At 38.0% G+C, this 24,629-nt stretch overlaps 1 protein-coding gene across 1 annotated transcript in view; it reads right to left on the bottom strand.

Annotated features, from left to right (window-relative positions):
• Spata9 (spermatogenesis associated 9) overlaps positions 1-18,689 on the bottom strand; it is a 29,528-nt gene extending 10,839 nt beyond the window's left edge. The window contains exons 1-3 of the mRNA XM_042690664.1: positions 18,629-18,689; positions 18,336-18,424; positions 10,552-10,782 (exon numbers count right to left, since the gene is read on the bottom strand). Coding sequence (XP_042546598.1) covers positions 10,552-10,782; positions 18,336-18,424; positions 18,629-18,689 — 381 coding nt within the window. The remainder of the gene's footprint in view (positions 1-10,551; positions 10,783-18,335; positions 18,425-18,628) is intronic.
• Positions 18,690-24,629: the final 5,940 nt, after the last annotated feature.

Here is a 24,629-nt window from a genome sequence, read left to right as displayed (position 1 = left end):
AGTTTCATTTTATTTTCTAACAAATCTACTAAATATGTATACAAAATTGAGAGATATTCTAGTTTCCCCGAGTGTCTAAGTTGAAAGAGCACATAGCATTTTCTTAAGTGAAATTGTTACATAAAAGTGTGCATAGAATCCTGTTGTAGTATGTTTTGTTTTTGCTTACTTTGCTTAGTAAATAAAGAAAAAATGTTTATCACAATTCCTTGCCTCTCTCTTACATGATTTATGAAGTGGAGAAAACAGGAATACTGTCCAGCTGCTAGCTCAGAGAGTGGGGAGAGTCCATTCTTTTTCTTCAAGCTATACAAACTCCCCGATGTATGTATACATAAGTAGGGAAATTTTAGTTCATTTCCTCCATAAGTCAACATGGAAAATTTCTCAAGAATTCCTGGCTTTCATAAAGAATTTCCAGGAAATGGAGCAGTTTCTTTTTTTTTGTTTTTGTTTTTGCCTCTTCTTGTTGGAAGCATCAAAATGACAGCATGGCTTTGAATCCAACTATAAGGAGATACGCATACAAGGAGACCAGACCCTTTGGGAGAAAGAAAAGCAGATACATTCCAGCAAAATGCCTCCTAGCAGAGTGGAAAGATTCATGAGTCTGTGAATACATAAGTGCATAATGGGAAGTCTATATTCCTAAGTAGTAAGTAATCTATTAAAAAAGTAAAAGTGGTGTCTGCATGAGAAAGTAGTTTACTTCATCTTTCTCACATTCAGTCCTGCGCCTAAAGGTAATTAGAACTGATTACCTTCAAGATGAATTTTATGTAGATGATATGTATTATGCTTGTGAATAATTAATGTATTGTATTGCCTAAGGGAGATTTTTTTCAATGGTTTTAATAAATAACTTCTATTTCTGCAACAAATCATCCCTTTAGAAAATATATTTTCTCCAAAATTTATGTTGCTACTGGAAAATTGCCATTTTCAACTTTATGACTCACTTGCAATACATATTTTTCATATTATAAACCACTACACTTTATTTTTGGCTTACTTTTAGCAGGAATTGTGCATGGTAGAAACTGAAACAAATAAGAGAAGCTTGATAATTAGGAGTCTTTATTTAGATTCTCTTAGTTAGTCTCTCTTGACTTAAGAAAATCCTCTGAACCTTGTTACATTAATTTCAATCTATTTGCATATTTGAGTTAAAGGCATTTTGGTATCAATGTTATGTGTATATAATTCTCTTATAATTCTTTTTGTTTATAGTGTTCATATCTACAATGTGTGGATATTGAACATTAAAAATGTATCAGTATTTAAATTTGTCCCACATAATTCTGATTGCCTCATCTTATAAAAGTACCTATGTTGAAGGCTGGGAAGGTAGCTTAGTAGAAGAGTGTTTACCTAGCATGCATGAAGCCCTGGGTTCAATTCCTCAGTACCACATAAGAAGAAAGCTGGGCACCAGTGCCTCATGCCTGTAATCCTAGCTACTCAGGAGGCTGAGATCTGAGGATCATGGTTCAAAGCCAGCCCAGGCAGGAAAGTCCATGAGACTCTTATCTCCAATAAAAGCACTAGAAAACTGGAAGTGGTGCTGTGGCTCAAGTGGTAAACTGCTCTCCTTGAGCTGAAGAGTGCAAGGACAGCGCCCAAGCCCAGAGTTCAAGCCCCATGACCAACAAAAGAGAAACAAAAACAGAAAAAGCCAGAATTAGCACTGTGGCTCAAGTGTCAGAGTGCTAGCCTTGAGCAAAAGAAGCTCAGGGACAGTGCTCAGGCCCTAATGTCAAGCTCCAGGACTGGAAAAAACAACAACAAAAAACAAACAAAAAAAAGTACCTATGTTCAAAAGTACATTTTTTTTTTACCAATTATGTCATAAATCACAAGAGAGCCAAATACAAGCAGTTGAGAAAATAAAGAACCACTTATATATGGCCTGAATGTTGGAGAATTACCAGGCCCACCAGTTTAAGTTATATAAAACTACCTAAAGAAGGGACACAAGGCAAGTCATAGAGTAAACTTTAACCCAAGAATTCACTAACAAATGTTGCAAGAAATTCTGACTTCTGATAATAGACAAGTTGAAGGGATGGGGTGGGGAAGAGTGTTTCCTTCAGGTTTACACAATCTATATACCCATGTATTTTTGTAGCAATAGGGGAAGGGAGTAGAGGGGAGAGAAGGGGAGAATGATGGAAGGGAGGAGAGGGGAGGGGTGAGAATGGGAGAGAAGAGAAGGAGAGGAAAGGGAAGGGAAAGGAAGGAAGGGAAGGGGAAAGTTATTAGCAGTTCACAGTAAAGAAAGCTGTCAAGAGTTCTGCTTATCCTACAAGATTAAAAAAAGCAAAGGAAGGGGTGGGTGGGAAGGGATGGGTGAGAATTTGAAAGGGGTGACATTGATCAAGATGCACTGCATTCAAAAACTGCTTTGTTAAGTGACAAATCCTGTGTACAACTACTTAAAGAAATTGAAAAGAATGTTTTAAAAGCAGTATGACTTTGTTTACCCATATTCACATACTGTGGAACATTTTTCCTAAGCAAGCTTTTAATCAGACCGTCTTGGGAGGGTCAAATGTCTCTACCTCTCTGCCAATTTGGAAATGTTTGTCTTTGAGAGATTCTACTTTCTGGAAAATACCTTATTTTCCTAGGTCTGAATCATACCTGCCAAGTTAGCCTTGTGCAAGGCCCATGAAGAACCCACAGCAGGACCTGATGTTTTCAGGATTGATGACTTAAATTCCAAACTGGAATCTACCAGGGGGGTCGAAGGTGAGAAGAGATCTTTACTTCAGCAAGCTTCCAACTTCCATCCTGAAGTGCGAGCACAAGCTCACTGGGATAGAACAGAATGCCAGCTGTGGAGCCCAGGGCTCACCTCACTTCTGTCTGGATTTTGCCCTATTCTAGTCCAGAGGATCTGTATGAAGTAGAAATGATCATTTCAAATGCCTTGATTAGCGATGCTACAGTTACAGGAAGAGCTCCTGGTCCCATGGCCCTGCATTGGCCTGCCTGAATCAACAACTATGTCTAGGAGCTGACATAGCTTGCTGAAGTCAACATCTAAGCTGATTATCTAGGTCACTGCAGATCAGCTTCGGGCTTCACTCAACCAAGCAGCGCACAAACCTGGATGGATAGATACACTATTGTTGCATGGGAAAGTCGGAAACCTCCAGGGAATTCTCTGCTCAGGCTTTTCCATTCCCAAAGCCTCACAGAACTAGCCAAAACCTTATCCCTGAAGCCTCAGCCCTGCAGACCCTGAGGAGCAACCCTCACACAGTATTTGTGGCCAGGTACAAAGGAAACCTTTTCTAATGGGATGGTTAGAGAGGAGGCTTGACCCTGCCCCTCTGTGCTCATGTCAAAAGGCCACCAGAATCTTTTCAACTCACTTCTATTGAGGGTTTTTTGGAGCATATTTGGTACATATTTGAATATGTTAAGAAATTAGGGACATGTTCTGGCTAGATCTGAACATCCAACTAGAAAGGCCCACGGTATGCTGTCTAGGGAGCCCCTAAACCAGCATCCAGTCTCTGCTTACCTAAGTATCATTACTGTAGGCTTCACCTCAGACACTGCACATAAAAGGGCTGAAACGTTATCGTGGGTATTGTCAACGCACTAATGAAAATGTTCCTCTATTTCCATATTTTTTAAGGAAGTAATCTGTTTCAATGGTATTCCCAAACATACAATAGAAAAGAATATGATATGAGAGTGTTTGGGGCAGAGCTATTTAAGTTGTTCCAGCTACCAATTTATCTTTCAATCATTTATCATTCTCAGATCAGTGACCAGACAGGTCACTTGAAAAAGATCTTTGGAGCATGATTTAAACAAGATACTAGGCTATCTGCCTTCCTACAGCCAAGTTCTCATACAGTGATATCTTCATGCACTCACAAAGCATGTCCCTTTGCATTCTAGCTCTCCTGCCTCTTTACTCACACCACAAAGTTCTACTATCATGCAGGCAACTTGGAAATTCTTGTAGGAATTCATGTTGGAATTTACTCTGGTTAGGACTAACATTGTACCATGTAACTGGAGGGTATGCGTGGGGTTGGGAAAGATGGAGAATGATGTAAAGGGAGACATTGATCGAGATGCCTTATACTTACCAACTGATTTGATTACTTGAAACCCTTTTGTACAACTATTGAAAATAATACACATTTTTAAAAAAGATGAACTCTGTCATAGCTTCCCCATGTTATGATTTTTTTTTTGTCAGTTGTAGGGCCTGAACTCGGCCTGGGCGCTGTCCCTCAGCTCTTCAGCTCAAGGCTAGGGCTCTAGCACTTGAACCACAGCACCACTTCTGGCTTTTTCTGCTTATGTGGTGCTGAGGAATCAAACTCAGGGCCCCGTGCATGTGAGGCAAGCGCTCTACCACTGAACCACCTTCCCAGCACCAATGTGATTCTTGTCTCAGCAAATTTTGACATCATAGATCACCATCCACAAAACAATCCACATACATTCCTTATATTTCTCCTTTGTACTTTTGACTGTCTGGGCCAGTGTATTCATATTTAGACTTCTGTTTGTCATCGCTGAAACTTTCAAAGTTGTCGTGTGTTCCTTTCTCATTTGCTACAATTTAGTTTCCCATTAGTGACAATTCTGCTTCTTCACTTGAGTGAAGCTTCTTCCTCATCCCTCAAAAGCTGGCAAAGCATAATGCTTCAAGCCTGTAATCTCAGCTCCTTGAGAGGTGAAGATAGGGAGGACTGAAATTTGAAGCCAACCCAGAGCAAAAAGTGAATGAAAACTTATCTGAAATTAACCTAAAGCAACAATGGATATGGGTGAGGCTCAAGTGGTATACTGTTTACTCAGCAAATGCAAGGTCCTGATTTAAATCCTAGTACAAAAAAAATCTGACAAGCTCTAGTTCAAAAAGAGTATAAAAGGAAATGATCTACTCTGAGTATTTTATGGTATGGATCACAATCACAGAAAAAAATTAGCATTCTCTTAATAGTTCAAAAAGAATAATCACTTAAAAGACCATATGTAAGTATGTTTAAAATGATTAAATTGATTTTTTTTTAAATTTTTGTGGTAGAAGGTTTTGAACTAGGTCTCATCCTTGCTCAGTTGGGGCTCTACTACTTGAACTACACCTCCAGCCTTGTTCTGGTCACTTTGTAGATGGAACCTGCTGGATTTTTCTGCCATCCTATCTCCTGAATTGCAGCCAACTAAGAAGCTAGGATTACAGATGTGAGCTACTGGTGCCCGCCTCTACTGATTGTTTTTTAAGTAACAAACTTGTAAAATATACTTTGAAAAAAAGAAGACACTTGGGGGAAAACAGCAGTTTCAGGTTCTAGAAAGATTAACATTGTGTGTGAATGTATGTGTATGAGTGTGAGTGTGTGTGTAATTATGAGGCCTACGGTTTGAACTCAGGGCCTACGCACTGTCCCTGAACATTTTGCTCAAGGCTAGTACTCTACCACTTAAGCCACAGCTCCACTTCTAGCTTTTTGGTGGTTAACTGAAGATAAGATTCTCATAAGCTGGGCACCAGTGGCTCACACATATAATCCTAGCTACTCAGGAGATCTGAGGATCATGGTTTGAAGGTGGCCAGGGCAGAAAAGTCCCTGTGAGACTCCAATTAACCACTCAAAAAGCCACTCAAAAAAAGTAGAGTTGTGACTCATTGGTAGAGCACTAGCCTTGAGCACAAAGAGGTTTAAGAACAGCACTCAGGACCTGAGTTTAAGCCCCACAACCTCCACCACCACCAAACAATTCTCACAGACTTTCCTACTCTAGGTGGCTCTGAACCAAAGTCCTGTGTAGCTAGGATTACAGGTATAAGGCACCAGTGCCCAGCTTAACATAATATTTTAAATTACTAATTACACAAGATGAATTGAAAGGGAATAGAAAGAAAGCATGATGAAGATAAATTCCTATAAAGGATAAAAAGGGACTTAAGAGAAAATAAAGACAGGTAATATTTGAAGGAATATTTGCCAGGAGTTTTCCAGACAAAGAATTTTCCCTCTGATTCAGGAGCCAGAATGATTTTCACAAAAGTACCCTTTTAATGGTTGCATGATATCTAATAAAGTTAAAGCAAGGTCTCATACATAGAGAAAATCTCATACATATGAACAAGCTTGTTCACTAAACACTGCTTATAACAGGAGAGAGAGAAAGAGAGAGAGAGAGAGAGGGAGAAGGAGAGGGAGAGGGAGAGAGAAACTGAAGTATCCATCTGCACAGAAATAAACTGAATTATTTTTCTTACTGTGCAAGACCACTGGGAAGTGAAACTTTAGCTACACATATCAATAAAAGTTAACACAAGTGAACTCTAAATTTAGCTTACAAACTCATCATCTGGTCAGTAGAGGCAAAAAAGCAAATATATTTGTAACTTTTAGTTTTTCTACTACTGAATGAAAAGAAACAAATTGATACAAGTTCAACTGGAATAGAAACCCCACTGCATTTTTATGAGTGTTGGAAGACTATTCTCAATGGATTTTTTTCTCACCCTGTACAAACTGGGGCTTCTGAGCAAAGGGCATGTTTGAATATCGAACAGCCTTGGTAGCTTGAGAGAGTGTGTCCTCTGGAAAGATCTAGAGATGGGCCATACCAGACATTTCATGGTCACTGAAGATAAACTGCTCCATGATAGGTAAAATATTTCTTCCATACTTCCTTACATTCCAAGGTATGACTAATCCACCCTTCACACACACACACACACACACACACACACACACACACACACACACACACACACACACACACACACCCCTGCCCTTAGTAGAGTAGGCTGGGCAGATGAGTCAGTGTCCCTATAAAAAGCTCAGTCTGTTCATTTCAAAGTTCCTCTCCTATGTGATGCAACCTGCTACCACTCATAGATATTAAATGACCTTCATCTCATTGCCCTGTAGGAATCAAGACAAAAAACTCACACAAGACATTGGCTCTCTCAAAGCGAGAGAGAGAGAAAGAGAGCGAGCAGCAGGTTAACTTATTGGCCTGCAAGTAGTGTAAAATCTCAGACCCTTTACTTTACCTCTCTGATTTAGCAGAAAAGCAAAAAGGAAGACTAGGAATAACATAATGAATATGATCTCATACTAAATACAGAAATACTATTCAAAAGACATCTTATACCCACTCTCCACCTTCTATTGGAACTATGGGTTTGACAAAGTGCAAGGTAAGAAATAGCAAGATAAAAACTGCATTTGGAAGGGTATTTCAGTGGAAATTTAAGATAGAGTGTAGACAAGCTTCTTTTTGATGATGTAATGATATAGGAATGGGGCATGGAGTTCCTAGAGAATCCAGTGGTTAGCAGACACGAAACATTTTTTGTTTTCTTCTCTATAAGATATTGTAAAGGAGCCTTTTAAAATAGCCATTCTTGGGCTGGATAGGTGGCTCAGTGGTAGAGTGCTTACCTTGCATGCATGAGGCCCTGGGTTCGATCCCTCAGCACCACATAAGCAGAAAAAGTTGGAAGTGGCATGTGGCTAAGTGGTAGAGTGCTAGCCTTGAGCTGAAGAGCTGAGGGACAGCGTCCAGGCCCAGAATTTAGGCCCCACGACAAACAACAACAAAAATAGCCATTCTTGGACTGGGAGTACGGCTTAGTGGTGGAGTGCTTGCCTAGCCTGCATGGGACCCTAGGTTTGATTCCTCAGCACCATGTAAACAAAAATAAAATAGCCATTCTCTGATAATTCATTGTCGAACTATCTCTTGGAAGTATCAACTCTTTGACTAATAACAAGAGATTTCTATATAATGCGCTATTTGCTAGCTATTGGTTGATTTGGGCCATCTAGCATCCACTCAATCGTCTTCTTGAAACTAAGCTCCGCCTTCGATGATGGTACTTGTGGGGCAGGTGAGCCACCTTCCACCTCTTGCCTCAAGTGAGGTACCTCACACCTCCTGCCACATCACTGTATAAGAATCCTAGTGTAAGACAGACATGGGCCATTTTCTTTTTCGCTTTGTGGGAACTTGGCCTTGTCAGCTCTGCTGGCAATAAACCTCTTTGTTCTATGTGACTTTGGCCACATGATCTTCTAAGATAATTTCCTTTCAGAAACTATATAGATTTTGTGTTTTACTCCTTTGATAATACTTTCTGTCTTTGTGGTCTAGACCTCTTCAACTTCAACTCTAGAGATGGAGGGCATTGAGTCCTAGGTATATTAATATCCCATTTCCCTGGTTTAGAGGCAAGCATCGAGAAGTAAGCCCTTCCCCCAAAACAAACGAGGAGTTTTCCAGGAATAATGGGTCACAGACTCTATCTTTTTTCTGTTTAATTGAGCCTGGATGGGTAGAGTCCCAGAGATGGTTGTGAGGCATCTTGCAATCAAGAGGGGAAAGTCAGTCCAAGAACTGTGCAAGCACAGAAAAAAGTCAAACATGAGAGAAAGGAAGAAACAGGTTCCTAAGGCAAGATTTGAGTACCTATACCCAGTTACGTCTGGAATCTTAACAATGCTGAGTTGTTTACATGAAGTAATACATCTTCTTTCACATTTAACTGTTTGACAATGAGGTTAAGCCAGATTTTCCTCTCCCTTTATGTTACAGGGAGAGAAAAGTTGTTAAACGTAGAGAAATTTATTTACTCTAGGTTTAGATGCTAGATTTATTAGATTCTAGGTCTGTAGTGAAATTTAGGATACTTTTTTTTTTTTACAAGATCTGGATTAAAATAACTAGAGTTCTACGCTAAAAGGTTTAGAAAAATTCTTCCTGAAAATGTTTTAATGACTGTTTCCCTTCCAAAAATGTAATAAAGCCTTCAGGAAACAATGTAGAAAATGGAATTTGAAATGTATTTAAATATTTAAATGTCTATCCAAGTGAGTTTATTGTTAAATATCTTCAATATATTATGTTAAAGACTATTTTGGAAAATAAGGTATGGGGGACAGGAGTAAGACACAGTATCATCATCATCACCATCACCATCATCATCATTATCATCATCATCATCGTCGTCGTCAGCACTATTATTATTATTATTTGCCAGTATTTGAGTTTGAATTAGGCTGTGCACCTGATTGGCTTGCTTTGATAGCACTGTACCAGCCTGGCAAATTTTGTTAGTTTTCTGTTTTGGGTTTTTTGTTTTGTTTTGTTTTTTGTGATAGGAGTCTCCTGAACTTTACTGCCTAGGGTGGTTCTTCATTATGATCCTCTCTAGATCTCAGCCTCTTGAGTGGTTAGGATTACTCGCAGGAGCCACAGGTACCCAGCTAAAACACAATCATTTATAAAAACCCATTGAGGGATTTCTTTTAGGTTTGACACAAGTGATAATTTGCATTCTTATAATGAGTCTGAATTATTTGAAATTGGCCATTTCAAATAGTTCAATCACACACACAAAAAATCATCATTATTTCTCTTTCCAGACTTATTTAAACCAGAAAACATAGTGTGATTGGGTCTGGCCAGAGCCATCTTGGCCACATGGTGGATGGTGGGTCCATCCCAGGAAGGCGGTGCAGTCTCCTCCCTCCTCTTGGCTAAGTTTCTGCCCAGTACTTTCATCACCCAGGTAACTGGCACACCTAGAAGCAGTCATTCCCCCTCACCCCCCCCCCCCCCCCCAAGGTCACATCCTGGGTTGCCCCTGGTTATATCCTCCATGGGACCATGGGAGGGTCCCAGACCCTGAGGTCACATCTGAATCCAATGTGGCCACACCTTTCCCCTATCTGGCCACACCTGGCCATACCTCCACATCCCAGGCTTAGATAAGACCTGGCCCTGGGGTGGCTCATCCCTTTTCAGCCATATGCATCTCCACCATGCATGTTAGGGCAGCAGTTCAGAAATACAACTTCTCTTCCTGCCTGAATATGGTATGATGTTCTCATTCATCAGCTACCTTCTTTAATTTACCTTATAATAGGATCTGGCATCTTGTCTTCACGGTGGGGAAAGTTGAAGCACCCACCTCCCAGATGATGGGTGTGCCTGAATCCATAGAAACAGGGAGGCCACTTAGATGATAGGCTACTAAATCTGTCAGTCCAGTGCTTGGGACTGGGAGTTTCCTGTGACCCTGTCCCCTTGTCTGACCCTATTTAGGCCTGGAATAACTCAGGCGCCATTATGTCACGATGTCACCATGTTCATGTCTTGTCTCCTGGCTCTTGGCTCTTCTCCATTCACCATGGTGTCCCAATTCAGCTCTCCATTGGAGTTGAATTGGTTTATTGGTATTGTTTTTGTTCTTTCCTCTCTGACCTTCATGGCTCAGTTTTCTAACACTGTTAGGTACATTTGCTGACTGCTGGTCTTTGAGACAAAAGTCCACTATGCAGTTGTTGGCCTTTTAATAAAGACTCCAAGATTCTCCATTTTCTCCCCTTACAACAATAATATATTTTGAAAAGGCCCAACCATTATTTCTCTTATCCAAGTACATCTTTTTCACACGAAAGACAATCAGATGCACTACATTTTCAGTTTTCAAATCTTGCACACTTAAAACAGTTCCCCTAAGAAGGATCTCCATCTGGTACAAATGCTTACCTGCACGTTGTTGTACAGGGGTTGCCTTGGTGCATTAACATCTCTCAGCAGACGGTGAGATATGCCCCTTAGCTCTAAAAGCCTGCATGTAAGCTGAGGCTGCAGAAGTCTGGCCACTGATTTGGAGGATCTAGATATCCTGTTTAATCCTTGAATCAGTGTTCCCCGGTTGATCTTGGCTAATACGAGAGCCATTTTGACTTTGGATGTTTTCTGCGTAGCTTCTTTCTTCTGAAATAGAATCCTTTGAAAAGTATCTGCTGTAGGACTTGTCAATGCATAGCTAAAAATCTACTTCTAGCAGAGCTGAAAATACAACTACATTGAGTACAGTATCTTACATATACTCCCTGTGCAATAATTATATAACCCTGTAAGACTCGCTTGCCCCACTTAAGTTTTTGTAGGAACATATTTTTTTCTCTTTGAATTAATATCTACAACTGAAGTAACTAGCCAAAACTTGGAGTCTTGAAATTTCTCACTCAGGATTTTTATTTTCTTTGCACTGACTGTTTAAAAGAGTCCTTTCTAACCAGGCACTGGTGGCTCACTACTAGCTATTCAGGATGCTGAGATCTGAGGACTGCAGATTGAAGCCAGCCTTGGCAGAAAAGTCCCCATGAGACTCTTATCTCCAATAAACTACTCAAAAAAGCCAGAAGCAGTGCTGTGACTCAAGAGGTAGAGTGTTAGCCTTGAGCACAAAGAGGCTCAGGGACAGTACCAGGCCCTGAGTTCAAGCCCCAGGAACAGCAAAAAAAAAAAAAAGAGTCCTCTCAAAAGTAAACAACAAGCCAGTCACCTGTAATTCTAGCTACTCAGGAGGCTGAGATCTGAGGACCACAGTTCAAAACCAGTCTAGGCAGGAAAGTCCATGAGACTCTTATCTCCAGTTAACCACCAGAAAACAGGAAGTAGCGCTGTGGCTCAAGTGATAGAGCGCTTACCTTGAGCTCAGGGACAGTGCCCAGGCCCAGAGTTCAAGCTCTATGACTCACAATAAATAAATAAAAAAGGTAAACAATGATTCTTCTTTAAACATTACTTATTTGAATTATTAAAACAACAGTATTTGCTGAAAATGTTACAAATATTTTTCTAGTTTTCATTAAAACATTTAAGTGATGAAATGCAGAATATATGTACACGTAACTTATGTTTATAATGTAAAGACAAAGCAAATATCCTGTATGCTATTCAATAAGTTTAAGAAAACCTTAGTTGTAAAACTTCAGAAAGTCTATATTTTGAGAAATAAAAACTTTGTGACATCATCATAAACATATGACACATTGTTCTTTCTCAGCTTTACTATAAAAAACACATTACAGAGAGAAATTCTTTACAATGTGGTTTAATTGTACTCTAGGAAACATTATAGTTTTCATTAGGAATTTAACAAGCATAGTTTCATTAAGAATTTACATAATTTTGTGAGCTATTGTAGCTTGTTATAACTTAGCACAAAGTATTGGCTAATTAGTATTGACTGCAAATAATCAACTTTGAATCCCTAAATATTTGGTCACTCTAAATATATAAATACTAAATGGATTTATTGGCTATAACCAATGTCATATAATTGTTTAAGAGGTAGCATACTATATATTTATTTTGAGTCCCTCAACTTTTATCCTAAAATTTTATTACCATTATTTCTCATCAAGGTTCAATACTTTTTTTTACTCTTTAGCATTTGTTGCTGGTGACCATAAGCTGTTCTCGTCAGTCACTGAAGATGTTTTAGTAGCAACTGATGTCCTCTTGCACTGAAAAAAGTCCATTATCCACCTGTGGTCTCAAGAGAGTGTCATATAAATTGTGGATTGCTGAAATTGCTACAATCCCCAGCCATTTAGAGAAAAACAATTGTGAAAGCAGTTATATAGAAGCAGAACAAGCAAAATAACACGCAAGTACAATCACCTGGTATTATTTTCTACCATCTACCACTTTTAGTTTGAAGTAAACCTGGAAGAGAATCTGTGTTGTCTACAGTGTCCAAAACTCTCACGCATAAAGATTCGAGTTTTCTTGTGACTTTATGCTTTGTTACACAAATCTCTCCCAACTCTACCTCAACGTAGAACAACAGGAGATAGTGGGCTTTAATTGATTATAATTTGATTATGACTTCCCTCATTATCTTTTATTAACACGAGGAATGGCCCATATTGTCAGAGCAAAGAAGTGAGTGTGTGCAAGTCCAACAGTACTAAAGCTCTGTCTGCCTGTTGAAGCATTTGGTATTTGGGGGAACTCATATTTATGAAGTTATAAAATGCTGATATTTTGCAGTGTCCTTTTGTTTAGGTTTCCTTTTTTCTTTTTTGCGACAGGATCTTGCTGCATAGTGTAGGCTGGCCTGGAACTTTCTATATCAGCCCAAGCCCAACTCAAACGCAAATCCTCTTGCCTCTGCCTCCCAATCACAGGCATGCACCACCAGGCCTGATAGTCTTTACAAAATCTTGATGCTTTGTATAAAATGGCTTAGATTGAGAAGTTTTATATATCTATTTTTATTAACCAATTTTAATTCCTTCTCCCAAAATAGTTCAGTAGTCAATCTACTCAATGTTCCTCTTCTTTTATAGTTACTCTCTGATTTCATTTTTTTAGTAAATAATAAGGCTATCATTGGTGATTTATTAACTCTCACATGGGGCTCATAAAATTTGGGCTGACCAAAATATATTATAAGCAATGTTTTTTTATATACAATTTTTTCATGAAAATGTGTATAACAGTACTGACAGTTTATGTTATCTTAGTTAGTGTCATCATAAATTCACCGCTGTTTCCAACCCCTAAATCCCTAAATCTGTTCCCTAATGACTATCACCCTTATTTTCCTTTAATATCAGTTGTTACAATTTGACCTCCTGGCTTACCTTCATGATTCTTAATACTTTCTTGTATGCTTTTTTTTTTTTTTTTGTCAGTCATGGGGCTTGAGCTCTAGGCCTGGGCGCTGTCCTTCAGCTCTTCAGCTCAAGGCTAGCGCTCTACCACTTGAGCCAAAGCGCCACTTCTAGTTTTCCGGTGGTTTATTGGAGATAAGAATCTCACAGACTTTCCTGCCAGGGCTGTCTTTGAACTGAGATCCTCAGATCTCAGCCTCCTGAGTAGCTAGAATTATAGGTGTGAGCCACCAGCGCCCAGCTTCTTGTATGCTTTTGAAAGAATAGTTAATTCTGATAACAGAATGTTACTGACCACCTTTATCTTCCCCATCATAAAACATATGGTCAATTCCTTCCCAAGACTATTCTAAGAAAAAGAATATTCTAAGAAAGCAAATCTAGGCACCAGTGTGCATGCATGGTTGTGGCTCTTTCTGATTCTGGTGACATGAAAGTAACAATAGAACTAGACATCAGTGTTCATACCAGTAATCCTAGCTAGGCAGAGATCAAGAAAATTTTGGTTCAAAGCCAGTCAGGGCAAAAAGGCTCATGATACCCCATTTTCAACCAGTTGCTTGGTGAGGTGGTTCACATTTGCCATCCCAGAAACTTGGGATGCTGAGGATGGGAGGATCTCAATTAGAGACCAGCTCAGGAAAAAGAAATTATGTTCCTGTCATCCCAGCTTAGGAAAGCATAAATAGGAAGAATATAATATCAAAAGAGACACCTCTGGCAAAAAAAAAAAAATCCCATCTAAAAAATAACAACAGCAAAAAAGGCTGGAGGCATGGCTCAAGCAAGTATCTGCCTAGCAAATACAAAGCCCTGAGTTCAAACCCCAGTACTGCCAAAAAAAGTGCTAATAGAGAAGAAATTAGACTCTTTTAGATGCAGAATGAGAGTTCCTTTACATATAACAGTCACCAATTTATGTTGATGATTTCAATTAATTCTAATAGTGAGTTACTTGTTCAACTGGTTGTAACAGGAAATTTTAAAAATAAAATTTCTTGAGATACTAGTTTTTTAATTCCTTTTTGTCTTCTACCAATACCATATATTCTCTTAACAAACCATGTATATGAATTTAAATGTTGACCACCTAAATTAAGACATCCTCATATCTTAGCTATGGTAAATAATGGGGGGGGGAGGAAAACTGGGGGGATATGGGAAGGGATGGTAAGGGGAAACAAAGGAGGAGGCAACAATGGTTAATAAGAACTGCACTCATTACCTTGCCCATGTAATTGTAACCCCTCTCTACAGTATTTTCACAATAAAAAAAAATAAAAATAAAAAAAGATATCCTCATATTTCCCCAGATTTTTTCTATTTTGACTCAGCCTAAGCAGCTTGGAATTGGTCATGAAGTGTGTAATTTTAGATAATCCTGTTCATCACCATGATCATCAATGTGATAGGAGAAGAGAACGTCCAGCTCCCATCTTCATCACCTTAGAGATGCACAAAGGCATTGTGCACAAATGCACAAAGGCCATTAATGAAAAGAAACAGCAGCATGCTCCAGATTTCTCCATTTGACCTCCTCCAACTGAACATATATCCTGCTTTCTCATTTTCTTTTTTTTTCTAGATCCAGGCCTATTTCTTTGTCATCAGCAGTTTTAATGCTGAACTCCAATTTCTATTACCTCAGCATTTTACTATCCTTTATCTATAAAACCAGCTTGTCAGCAAATCTTGTTCAATTCTTTCTCTGAATAGTCCCAGAATCTGGCTACTTTTCATTACCCCCAGTACTACAACTCCCAGTTCATTGTACTTAGATAACACCATTATCTTTTTCATATTAGTGAGCTTGCCACTTAATAGTTTCTTGCTTCCAGCCTTGTTTGATTTCATTGTTCCAATAACACATCAGCCTGAGAGGCCCAACTGAAACTCATGTCAGATCACATCTTGTATCTGCTCAATTACTTTAGTGACTTCTTGTACTAACTAGAAAAGCAAAGTACACATAGGCCCTACAGCAACTTTAGCTTTTTTACCTCTTTGGCTTTTCACTCTGTACTGATTTGTTGAACTTATTAAGTACTCTGTCAAAGTTAAGTTCAGGATATCAAGTTGAAATCTTTCTCCTTATATCCAGGACCCAGTCCCCCCCCCAAAAAAAAGCTGGGTGTTGGTGGCTCACACCTGTAATCCTAGCGATGCAGGAGGCTGAGATCTGAGGGTTGAGGTTCCAAGCCAGCCTGGGCAGGAAAGTCCATGAGACTCTTATTTCCAATTAACCACCAGAAAACCAGAAGAGGTAAGGTGGCTCAAAGAGGTAGAGTGCTAGCTTTGAGCAAATGAGCTCAGGGACAGCACCTAGGCCCTGAGTTTAAGCCCCACGACTGACTAAAAAAAGAAAAAAGAAAAAAAGCAAAGCTCCCCTCTCGGGAGGGCTTCTGGCTGTATGTCCAAGTTAAGCATTTTCCTAAGAACCTAATAAAAGCTCAGACTCTTCTCAATCTATACACAATCCATGCCTTTTCACCGGTGTATGAGCAGATTTGTGTAAGTGTATCTTTAATACAGTTACAGTACTATTCTTGTATATTTCAAAGCCTAATGTCATCACAAAGTAATTTTTAGACATTAATGCATAGTTAACAAATTTGATCCTGCACTTAAAAGAAACAAAAAACAAAAAGTACATTAACAGACACAAAAATCAAACATTTTGACACAAGGCTTATGCCAGTATTCTATAATTCCAAATCATGCAAAGCAACCCATATGGTCACCTTTTATAATAAAGAAAAGAGAAAAAAACCCAACAGATTGTTTGCTGCAAAAGAATTCTCTCATTCCAGTAAGGATAATCTTTTGTTCTTTTGGTTCCCCAGTTGTAGTGAACTTTTCTTGTGTTTAAATTTAAAAACTTGTATTTTTAAAGGTCTTGGATGAGTACTAATGTCTCACATCTATAATCCTAGCTATGCTATAGGCTGAGATCTGAGGATTGGGACTCAGAATCAGACCAGGTAGATAAATCTAAGATTTTTTTTTTTTTAATTTCCGAGTAATTAGCATAAAGTTGGAAGTAGAAGTGTGGCTCAAGTGATAGTATGTAAAGCCTTGGGTTTAAAATCCAGTATCAGCACATACAAAAATACTAAGCCCTCATTTGAAAGTAATTTTCAGTTAGCCAATATAAACCTTTGAACATTACTCTTTCTTTCTTTCTTTTTATTCTTGGCGGTCATGGGGCTTGAACTCTGGGCCTGAGTGTTGTCCCTCGGCTCCTCAGCTCAAGGCTAGTGCTCTACCATTTGAGCCACAGCACCACTTCCAGTTTTCTGGTGGTTTATTGGAGAGAAGAGTTTCACAGCCTTTCCTGCCCAGGCTGGCTTTGAACCCAGATACTCAGATCTCAGCCTCCTGAGTAGCTAGGATTACAGGTGTGAGCTACTGGCGCCCAGCTACATTACTCTTTATTAAGAAAGTAGTACTGGAAGTACTGGGGTGGTACTGGGGTTTTTACTGGTTGGGATACAAGGTATGAAGAGTACAGGACAGAGCCTCAAAAATTGTTACCATATGTCAGGATTAGAAAATGAACTTTCTAAGATGGGGGGGGGGGGCGGGGGGGGCGGGGGGGAATCATTTAAAATTATTTAATAACAAACATTATTCTTGGTATATTCCTCTATAAACGTTTCACCACGATTCCCAACATCTTTTTTACTTCTAGTGAGGACACAGGCCTTTTCTTAAATGAATAAATATCTGGAGATGTGGTAGCTTTTATATATTAATCACAAAATTTAGTTCAACCCCAGTTAATAAAGCATTCTAAGCATTCTTAAAAATATTCGTTTCACCATGCTTGAGAACTGTGGGTCATGTTAGAAACTACCAAAACAAAAAGTATAGCTCTCACAATGTGACCTTTTAAAAAATCTATTTGACTTAACCACTAATTGCTAATTAATAAAATAACAATTTATTACTGAATAGCAAATAGATTGAAATGTGTTATAACATATCAGTGCTACAGGCTTCTCAACAATCTCTGTAAAACATTCTTCAAAATAACAGGGAGAAAAAGAACAGTGTGTTTGAGAATGAGAAAAAAAACTTTGATTTTGTTCTTCTCTGGGTGGAGTACAGTTCTTATAAGGAGGAGATTTCAAGGAGTTTGAAATGGGAATGAAGAGTTCTTTCTTTGGGGGCCAGACTATCCATCTATATCAACATCAGCTGTGCTTTTAGCTCTAGTGATTGAGCTCTAGGCTATTCTGAGGGTAGAAATACAAAGGGAGTTCTAGGTAGAAACTTCAAAGGGATTTCTAGAAAAAGGCTGCAACTTCTTTGATTAAATAAAATCCTAATTTTTCTGATAGTGGAGATAGGAAGGGATAGCAGGGCTTTTATTGGCCTACTTTTCAAACCCCTTTCTCAACAGAGATTTAAAATATTTCATGTTATTTTGTTTGAATTGGCAGATATCAGTATTTTCTTTCTAGATTAAGACAGACACACAGCGTTTATCTATCTATTGTAACAATTTATGCCAATTGTTTGTACTGCTATAACTGCCCTAGATATTAAAGTATATCTAAGCTACTTTTTCTAATTTTGCATTCATCTTTACTATGTCTTAAAAAGCTACATTGTTCTTGTGGCTATGAGAGACTTCCAGACTTCCATCTAATGATAACGTGGTTGCCTTTAAACTTAATTCATCTATCTTACTTCCCAGTCTACAATCTCTCAGAATTAGATTTGAAATTTGTTTTTCTGAAGCAAAATTAGCATTCTTTCTTTAGTTTTAAGCACTGATATCAAAATAACTCATATATATTACAACTTACAAAATATTTTCTGTGTTCCTTTTGAAACATGATATCTAATTACCTGGTTAGATTGTGATAATCTTAGGATGGCAGGAAATTCATCTTTAAACTCATCTATAAGGTCCATGATGGCTTTCTGGAACCCCTCAACTGGAAGAAAAAAAAAAGAAAGAAAAAAAGAAAAGAAAAAGTTAGGAAAAATAAAACTTTAAAAAATACCCTATAAAATATTAAAAAGAAAATGGAACACAGAGTCTACTCCCCAGGTGTCTGGGAAAGTTAGGGACCACTGGGATATTCTATTCCTAGTTCTTCCCAGACCCACATCCCCTTTCCAAAAAAAATTGTATATACTTCTTCCAGAAAAGTTCTTCAACACCTGCCCACATATCCATCCAACAGGTTTGATTGGCATGGTGGATTTCTAGTGCTTAGCAAGCTTATAGGTCTGGGATGAGAGCAGCCTTTAGGAAACTCAGGAAAGCAGCAAGGCCAGAATCTGCAGCTAACTGCTGGGACTCTTTGTTACTGCACAATGGGCCTCTGAGAACTTGTTACAGAATCTTCTGAAGTCATTCTGACAGTGGGAGGAAGAATGTGTTTGAAGGGATGAGGCGAGGAGAGAGAGGAAAAGTGAAACACACTAAATCAGTCTACAATAGAAACTGAATTATGTCCCACATTCTGCAATGATACTTCCATTAGTGGATCATCTGAGAATAAAGGTCCTTTTGAAGAATTAACATGTGCTTTAAAAAAAAAGATTTTCCATATGATGCTAAACAGAAAGGAAACACAAGCAGGTAATTCAGAAAGACTTCTGAATGGATTTTACGTCCTTCACCAAATTTGGTGAAGGCAAAACGGTGAAATTTTTGTTTTCCTCTTCTTTGCAATCACATTTTTTTCTTCAGTGTTTATCCATGTAGGACTCTCCCAGTGGAGACGATCATCACTATACCTAGGAAGATTTGTATCAAGGAGATTTGGTTGATTCTTATCTAGTTATACTTTTGAAGAGTTAAGAGATGGTGAGCTCAAATCATATTTTAATTTCAAAATTTATACTTATTTGTAGCTTGACCATTTTCAATAAGCTTGAAGCTGCAGTGGCTTCAGGCCTATTCATGGGAATTGTCTGAAAATGAGAAATCATCATGTGATTTCTCTGGTAGATAAACCTTACTGGATCCTTGTTTTTCTTACTTAATGATCTTCTCCCTGAAAGAAGTGTGGTTTTTAAAAAGCCAGGTTTCTATGCCTCCATCAGAAAGAATGACATTACCCCATTTGTTAGGAAATGGAAAGACTTGGAAAAAATTATATTAAGTGAAGTAAGCCATGCCCAAAGAAACATAGGTCCCATGGTTTCCCTTATTTGCAATAACTAGTATATGTCTGAGACAAGCAGAAAAGGTCAGATAAGTTGATGTTAGGGGAATGAACCCCAAGATAAGTATTCAAATTTTTTTGTTTTTTTTCCTTTCATGCAGTTGTTTCTAACATATTTATAAGATGATTTCGTTGTTGCTTTGTATGTCCCTCCCCCATGGTATAACCCATGCTTTCACTGTATTTGATATTGGTATAATTTGTGGAGGGGAAGAGAAAAAACAAATCCTTTAACTAGGGATACAGGTGGACCCATTGCAACAATGAGATGTACAAGTTGTTATGTGAAAAACAAACTTTACAACTTTGGTGGGGGGTGGGGGGAGGATCCGGTGGGGGTAGGGGGAGTATGGGAAAGGATTGGAAGGGGAAATAAAGAGGAGGCAACAATGTTTGATAAGAAATGTACTCGTTATCTTGCCCATGTAATTGTAACTCCTCTGTACGGTATTCTCACAGTAAAAAATAAGAAATAAATAAATAAAAATAAAAAGCCAGGTTTCCATGAAGAGAAGAAAAAAATTCTACCCTGTCACACTTATTTTCTACTGTGATCTTACTATGGTTTGGTTGGCATTTAGTTATATTTTCACACCTATATTTTAGGCATTTTATCTAATTAAAATTAGATAAAATAAATAATGTCAGTGGTTATTCTCCTTTGTGCCTTAGAGTGCTAGATACTTACAAAATAAATTAGATAACTTATAAATACTTTCAAGTTTATCTGTACTTAGATTTATCTGTATTTAGAAAGCTTTACTACAGAAAAATAGAACTTCAGATTTGCACACAGTTTTGAAGAAAATAAATAGTTCAAATGAAAGTAGTAACAGTGACAGAAAAAGAAATTAATGACAGAAGTAAAGGAGTTTGGGCCTCAGTGAGACATGGGTGACTTCAACTCTGTTGTCTACCAGACTGTGCCAATTTAAGTAAGTTACATACATTTAAAAGATGAAATGCTGAATAAATGGAAAGTGTTGTTATACAACACTTTCTTGCCTTTGGAAAGTTTACATAACCTGGGACTAAGTCAGCAGTAAGCTGGCCCTGTTCACCTATGTTTCAGCGTTTGTACCTAAGTGGCTAGAACCCAACAACTTTCCTGACTGGATCCTTCCATAAAACCTACTTCAAACTCCACTGATATAGAGCAGCATGCCTAGCTTCATTATCTACTAAACTTCAAAACCTACCCACCATCTCCTTGTCTTTGGCCCACGCTGCAGTGGCTGGAGGCCTGTTCACGGGAATTGTTTGAGAACAAGACACCATCATGTGATTTTTCAGACGTGTCTATACAGACTTGTCCTTGGCCCAAATGGAGGATTTGAATTGGAAGCCACTCCCTTCAGATGCTCACCCCCTGACAAGATTAGTTCTAGTGAACTCCAGACTATACTCTTCCAGCTCTCAGCATGCTTTGAAACTGTGCAGATCTAAGTTAATGGAAAATGTTTATAACAACCAGTGCCAGCTGTCACCCTGCAATGTATCTCAATGAAAAATATTCTCAATAGTAACATGTAAAAAGACTGAGTTGAGAGCCTTTTTCTGAGTAGCATAAACTAAAAGTAATTCAAGAACTGGTATCCATCAAATGATTGTTACCTCAGACTATAGAAAGCTTCTATTCCTTACATTTATAAACATGTAAATTCTTTACATCTAAAAAGGAATAAACTTTAGAAAATTTAGGACAATACGGTGTATGGAGCCCAAGTTATACATACATGAGATTTAGCAGGGAATCTAGCATGAATAATTCACATTAGGTTCTTTAATCCTGAAATACTGTGGGTAACTGCAAAAGGAAAATACTTCCTAAATTGAAAAAACAAACTATTTGGATATTTTTTCATATGATTGTATCCAACAGATGAAATATAAGGCCATGTTATAACTGAAAGCCAGATTGAGTCTAGTGAGAAGTTTCATATAAACCAATTTGATGATAAGAGGGGTCTCAATATCTGTTATAAAGATCTAATCAGGCTGGGCATGGTGGCAGACATCTGTAGTCCTAACTACTTGGGAGGGTGAAGCAGGAAAATGGTTTAAACCTAGAACAATTATCTTTAGTACTATTTGGAAGAACTGGCAGTAGTGGCACAGGGCTAGGTTCCTAGAAAGTTAGCAAGGTCCCATCTTAATAAACAATATGGACATGGTGATTTCATGTATATAATCTCAGCTACATAGGAAGCACGAGAGAACTGAGATCTGTTGCTAACCCCTGGGTAATAGCGTAACACCTTATCCCAAAAAATAACTACAGCAAAAAGATTAGAGGCATGAGTCATAGTACCTGCCTAGCAAGTGCAAGGCCCCTTCAACCTTCAATACCTACTCAAATTGGGAGTGCAGTAGAAGTATACATGTTCACTGCTGCACTAATTATAACATCAATGAATTGTGAGCAGTGCAAGCATCCACAAACTGTGTAATTAATAAGTGATTATAGGATGTTCATAATGGTTAGAACACAGCAGTAAAAGTAAATAAACCACTACATGCAATATCATGAATAAACATCAGGACTGTGATCACTTTAACTGAAGTAAGGCAAATGTGGAGGAAATGAAGCACAACAAAATAGCAAAATCATTTAAAAGGGAACAAAAGTTTATACACAGGTGACAAAATTATTCTTTAAAAACTAAGAGAATAATAAGCATAAAAGTACAGAACAGTGGTGGCTACTTCTGAAGAAAGCATGGATGAATGGACACAGACAAAGAGCACAGTAAGGAAATAGTAATGTATTTTTCTAAAACATATATACACAAATGCCAATGGGCTATAATTCTTTATGCCTTTCCAGTACTAGGACTCAGAGCTTCACACGCTCCCTACTTTTTCATTCATAGGTGATATTCTACCACTTTAGCCATACCTCCACTTCCAACTTTTTTGCTGTTTAACCAGAGATAAGAATCTCATGGATTGGGCTGGGAAGGTGGCTCAGTGGTAGAATGCTTGCCTTGCATACATGAGGCCCTGGGTTCAATTCCCCAGCACCACATAAGCAAAAAGAAAAAAAGCCAGAAGTGGTGCTGTGGCTCAAGTGGTAGAGCACTAGCCTTGAGCTGAAGAGCTGAGGGACAGCGCCCATGCCCAGAGTTCAGGCCCCACGACCGGACCCCCTCCCCCCCCAAAAAAAAGAATCTCATGTATTTGTCTTCCCTGGGCTGGATATGAACTTCACACCCTCATATCTCAGTCTCTTGAGTAGCTAGGATTATAAGTGTGATCCTTAGAATCATCTTCAATAATTTATATCTACTGACTACAAAAAAAATGATGAAATTGCCTGAAGAACAATTTTTTGCCACAGCTTTTGCAAAGCATTATTATTATCAGTAATGATGGTAGGAAAAGGTTACTTGCATGGACAAACTTGGGTCAGGCTCTTAAACCTTTTCCTGTGCTCATTGTGAACTTCCTTGGAAAGCAGCTATAGCAAGAGCACTGATAAGTCAGTTTAGCAAGAACTTCCTACCATCACTAGTGAATCATCCTGGATTTCTGATCCTGTGCTTATCACTAAGATCCTGAATACCGTTTCTGTTATTATAATTTAAAAAGTGTCACAATACTTTTTCCTTTAATATGGTTAAGAGGAATTTTGTATTCATTGAGTACAACTATGTTTTCAGCACTGGGGGAAGTAGTGAACAAAACACAGAAAAGCTTGTGTACTACAGAGCTTACATATAGACTGAAACAGTGAAGTCAAACTAGTTATTTGCTATTCCCTATGAGCTTAGAAAAATAATTTTTTCATTAGCATCTTGCTCATATATTGAGATCATCTGCATAGCACCTAAAAGGATTAAACATTTGCCTGATTGACAAGTAGATCTTATTTTAGCTTTAGAAATTTTTGTGCTATAAACAGATATTTTTAAACACCCCCACTCACCAAATATTAGTCATCACTGTTCAATAAAAGTTTTTGAGCAATTATCTCCAGAAAGACTCCTTCATGGTGGAAACAAGCAATATATAATTAAAGCATTTCCTGATAAGCAAATAAATGAATATGATATATATTTAAATATTATTCATAGTCTATATGTTGCTATGACCTTTGGAAATCTTAGATTTTTTTCCTACCTAAACTGTCATCTTTACAGAAAAAGTAAAAATGTTGACTTTGTATTTTGGTTTCCTCACTTATGGTCATATGGTATATAACTTCCTTAGATATGCAAACAAATCTTTCTGTCAAACCAATCATTTTCAAGCATAACCTAAAAGAAACCTGATTGTTCCAAGTAACTTCACATGATTTAAAAACTGCTTTATTCATCCATTCAATAGTGCTACACATGAATGCCAGAGAATGGATATCAGCCTTTCTTTTGATCTAACTGACAGTTCTAAGAGCTATTTCTTTAGAACTAAGCCTGGACAAGATTTTAATCATCATGTGTAAATTTATCTCACCTTGTATCAACTACATTTACTTTTAGTTAGTGGAAACCAATCCTCTTAAATAAGTCTAAGTTTTTTTATATACAAATACTTGTTCCATCTAAAGGGCAGTTGAAGATACCACTCCCCAAATACATCACTTTGACAGAAGATTAACTGTGAGCAGAGAGCAACTGGAAGAAAAGAGACAAGAAATCCTTTCTGCTTTCCTTCTGGAACTGATGGAAAAACAATTCCTAAATCATCAGAAACAACTCTAGAGACAGCACCGAAGCACTAGACAAACCAATCTAGCAAATGAGAATAAACCACCAGTTACTTAACACTAACAAGCTAAGCATTTAACATGTTGGATAAGCATTATTAAAATTTTAATGATGTATTCTTAGATATATAATAAATATACACTATATGTAGTACTTAAAGTTCTAATGTATACAGCTGACAAAGGCTACTATATTTCTGTATTTCATAATACAATCATAAATACTGTTTTTTTGGGGGAAAGAGATTAAGTTAT

Source organism: Dipodomys spectabilis, unplaced genomic scaffold, assembly GCF_019054845.1.
Source record: "Dipodomys spectabilis isolate Male_0828 unplaced genomic scaffold, ASM1905484v1 ptg000140l, whole genome shotgun sequence".
NCBI lineage: Eukaryota > Metazoa > Chordata > Mammalia > Rodentia > Heteromyidae > Dipodomys > Dipodomys spectabilis.
Note: the sequence above shows the minus strand (reverse complement) of the source record. Positions and strands in the feature narration are given on the sequence as shown.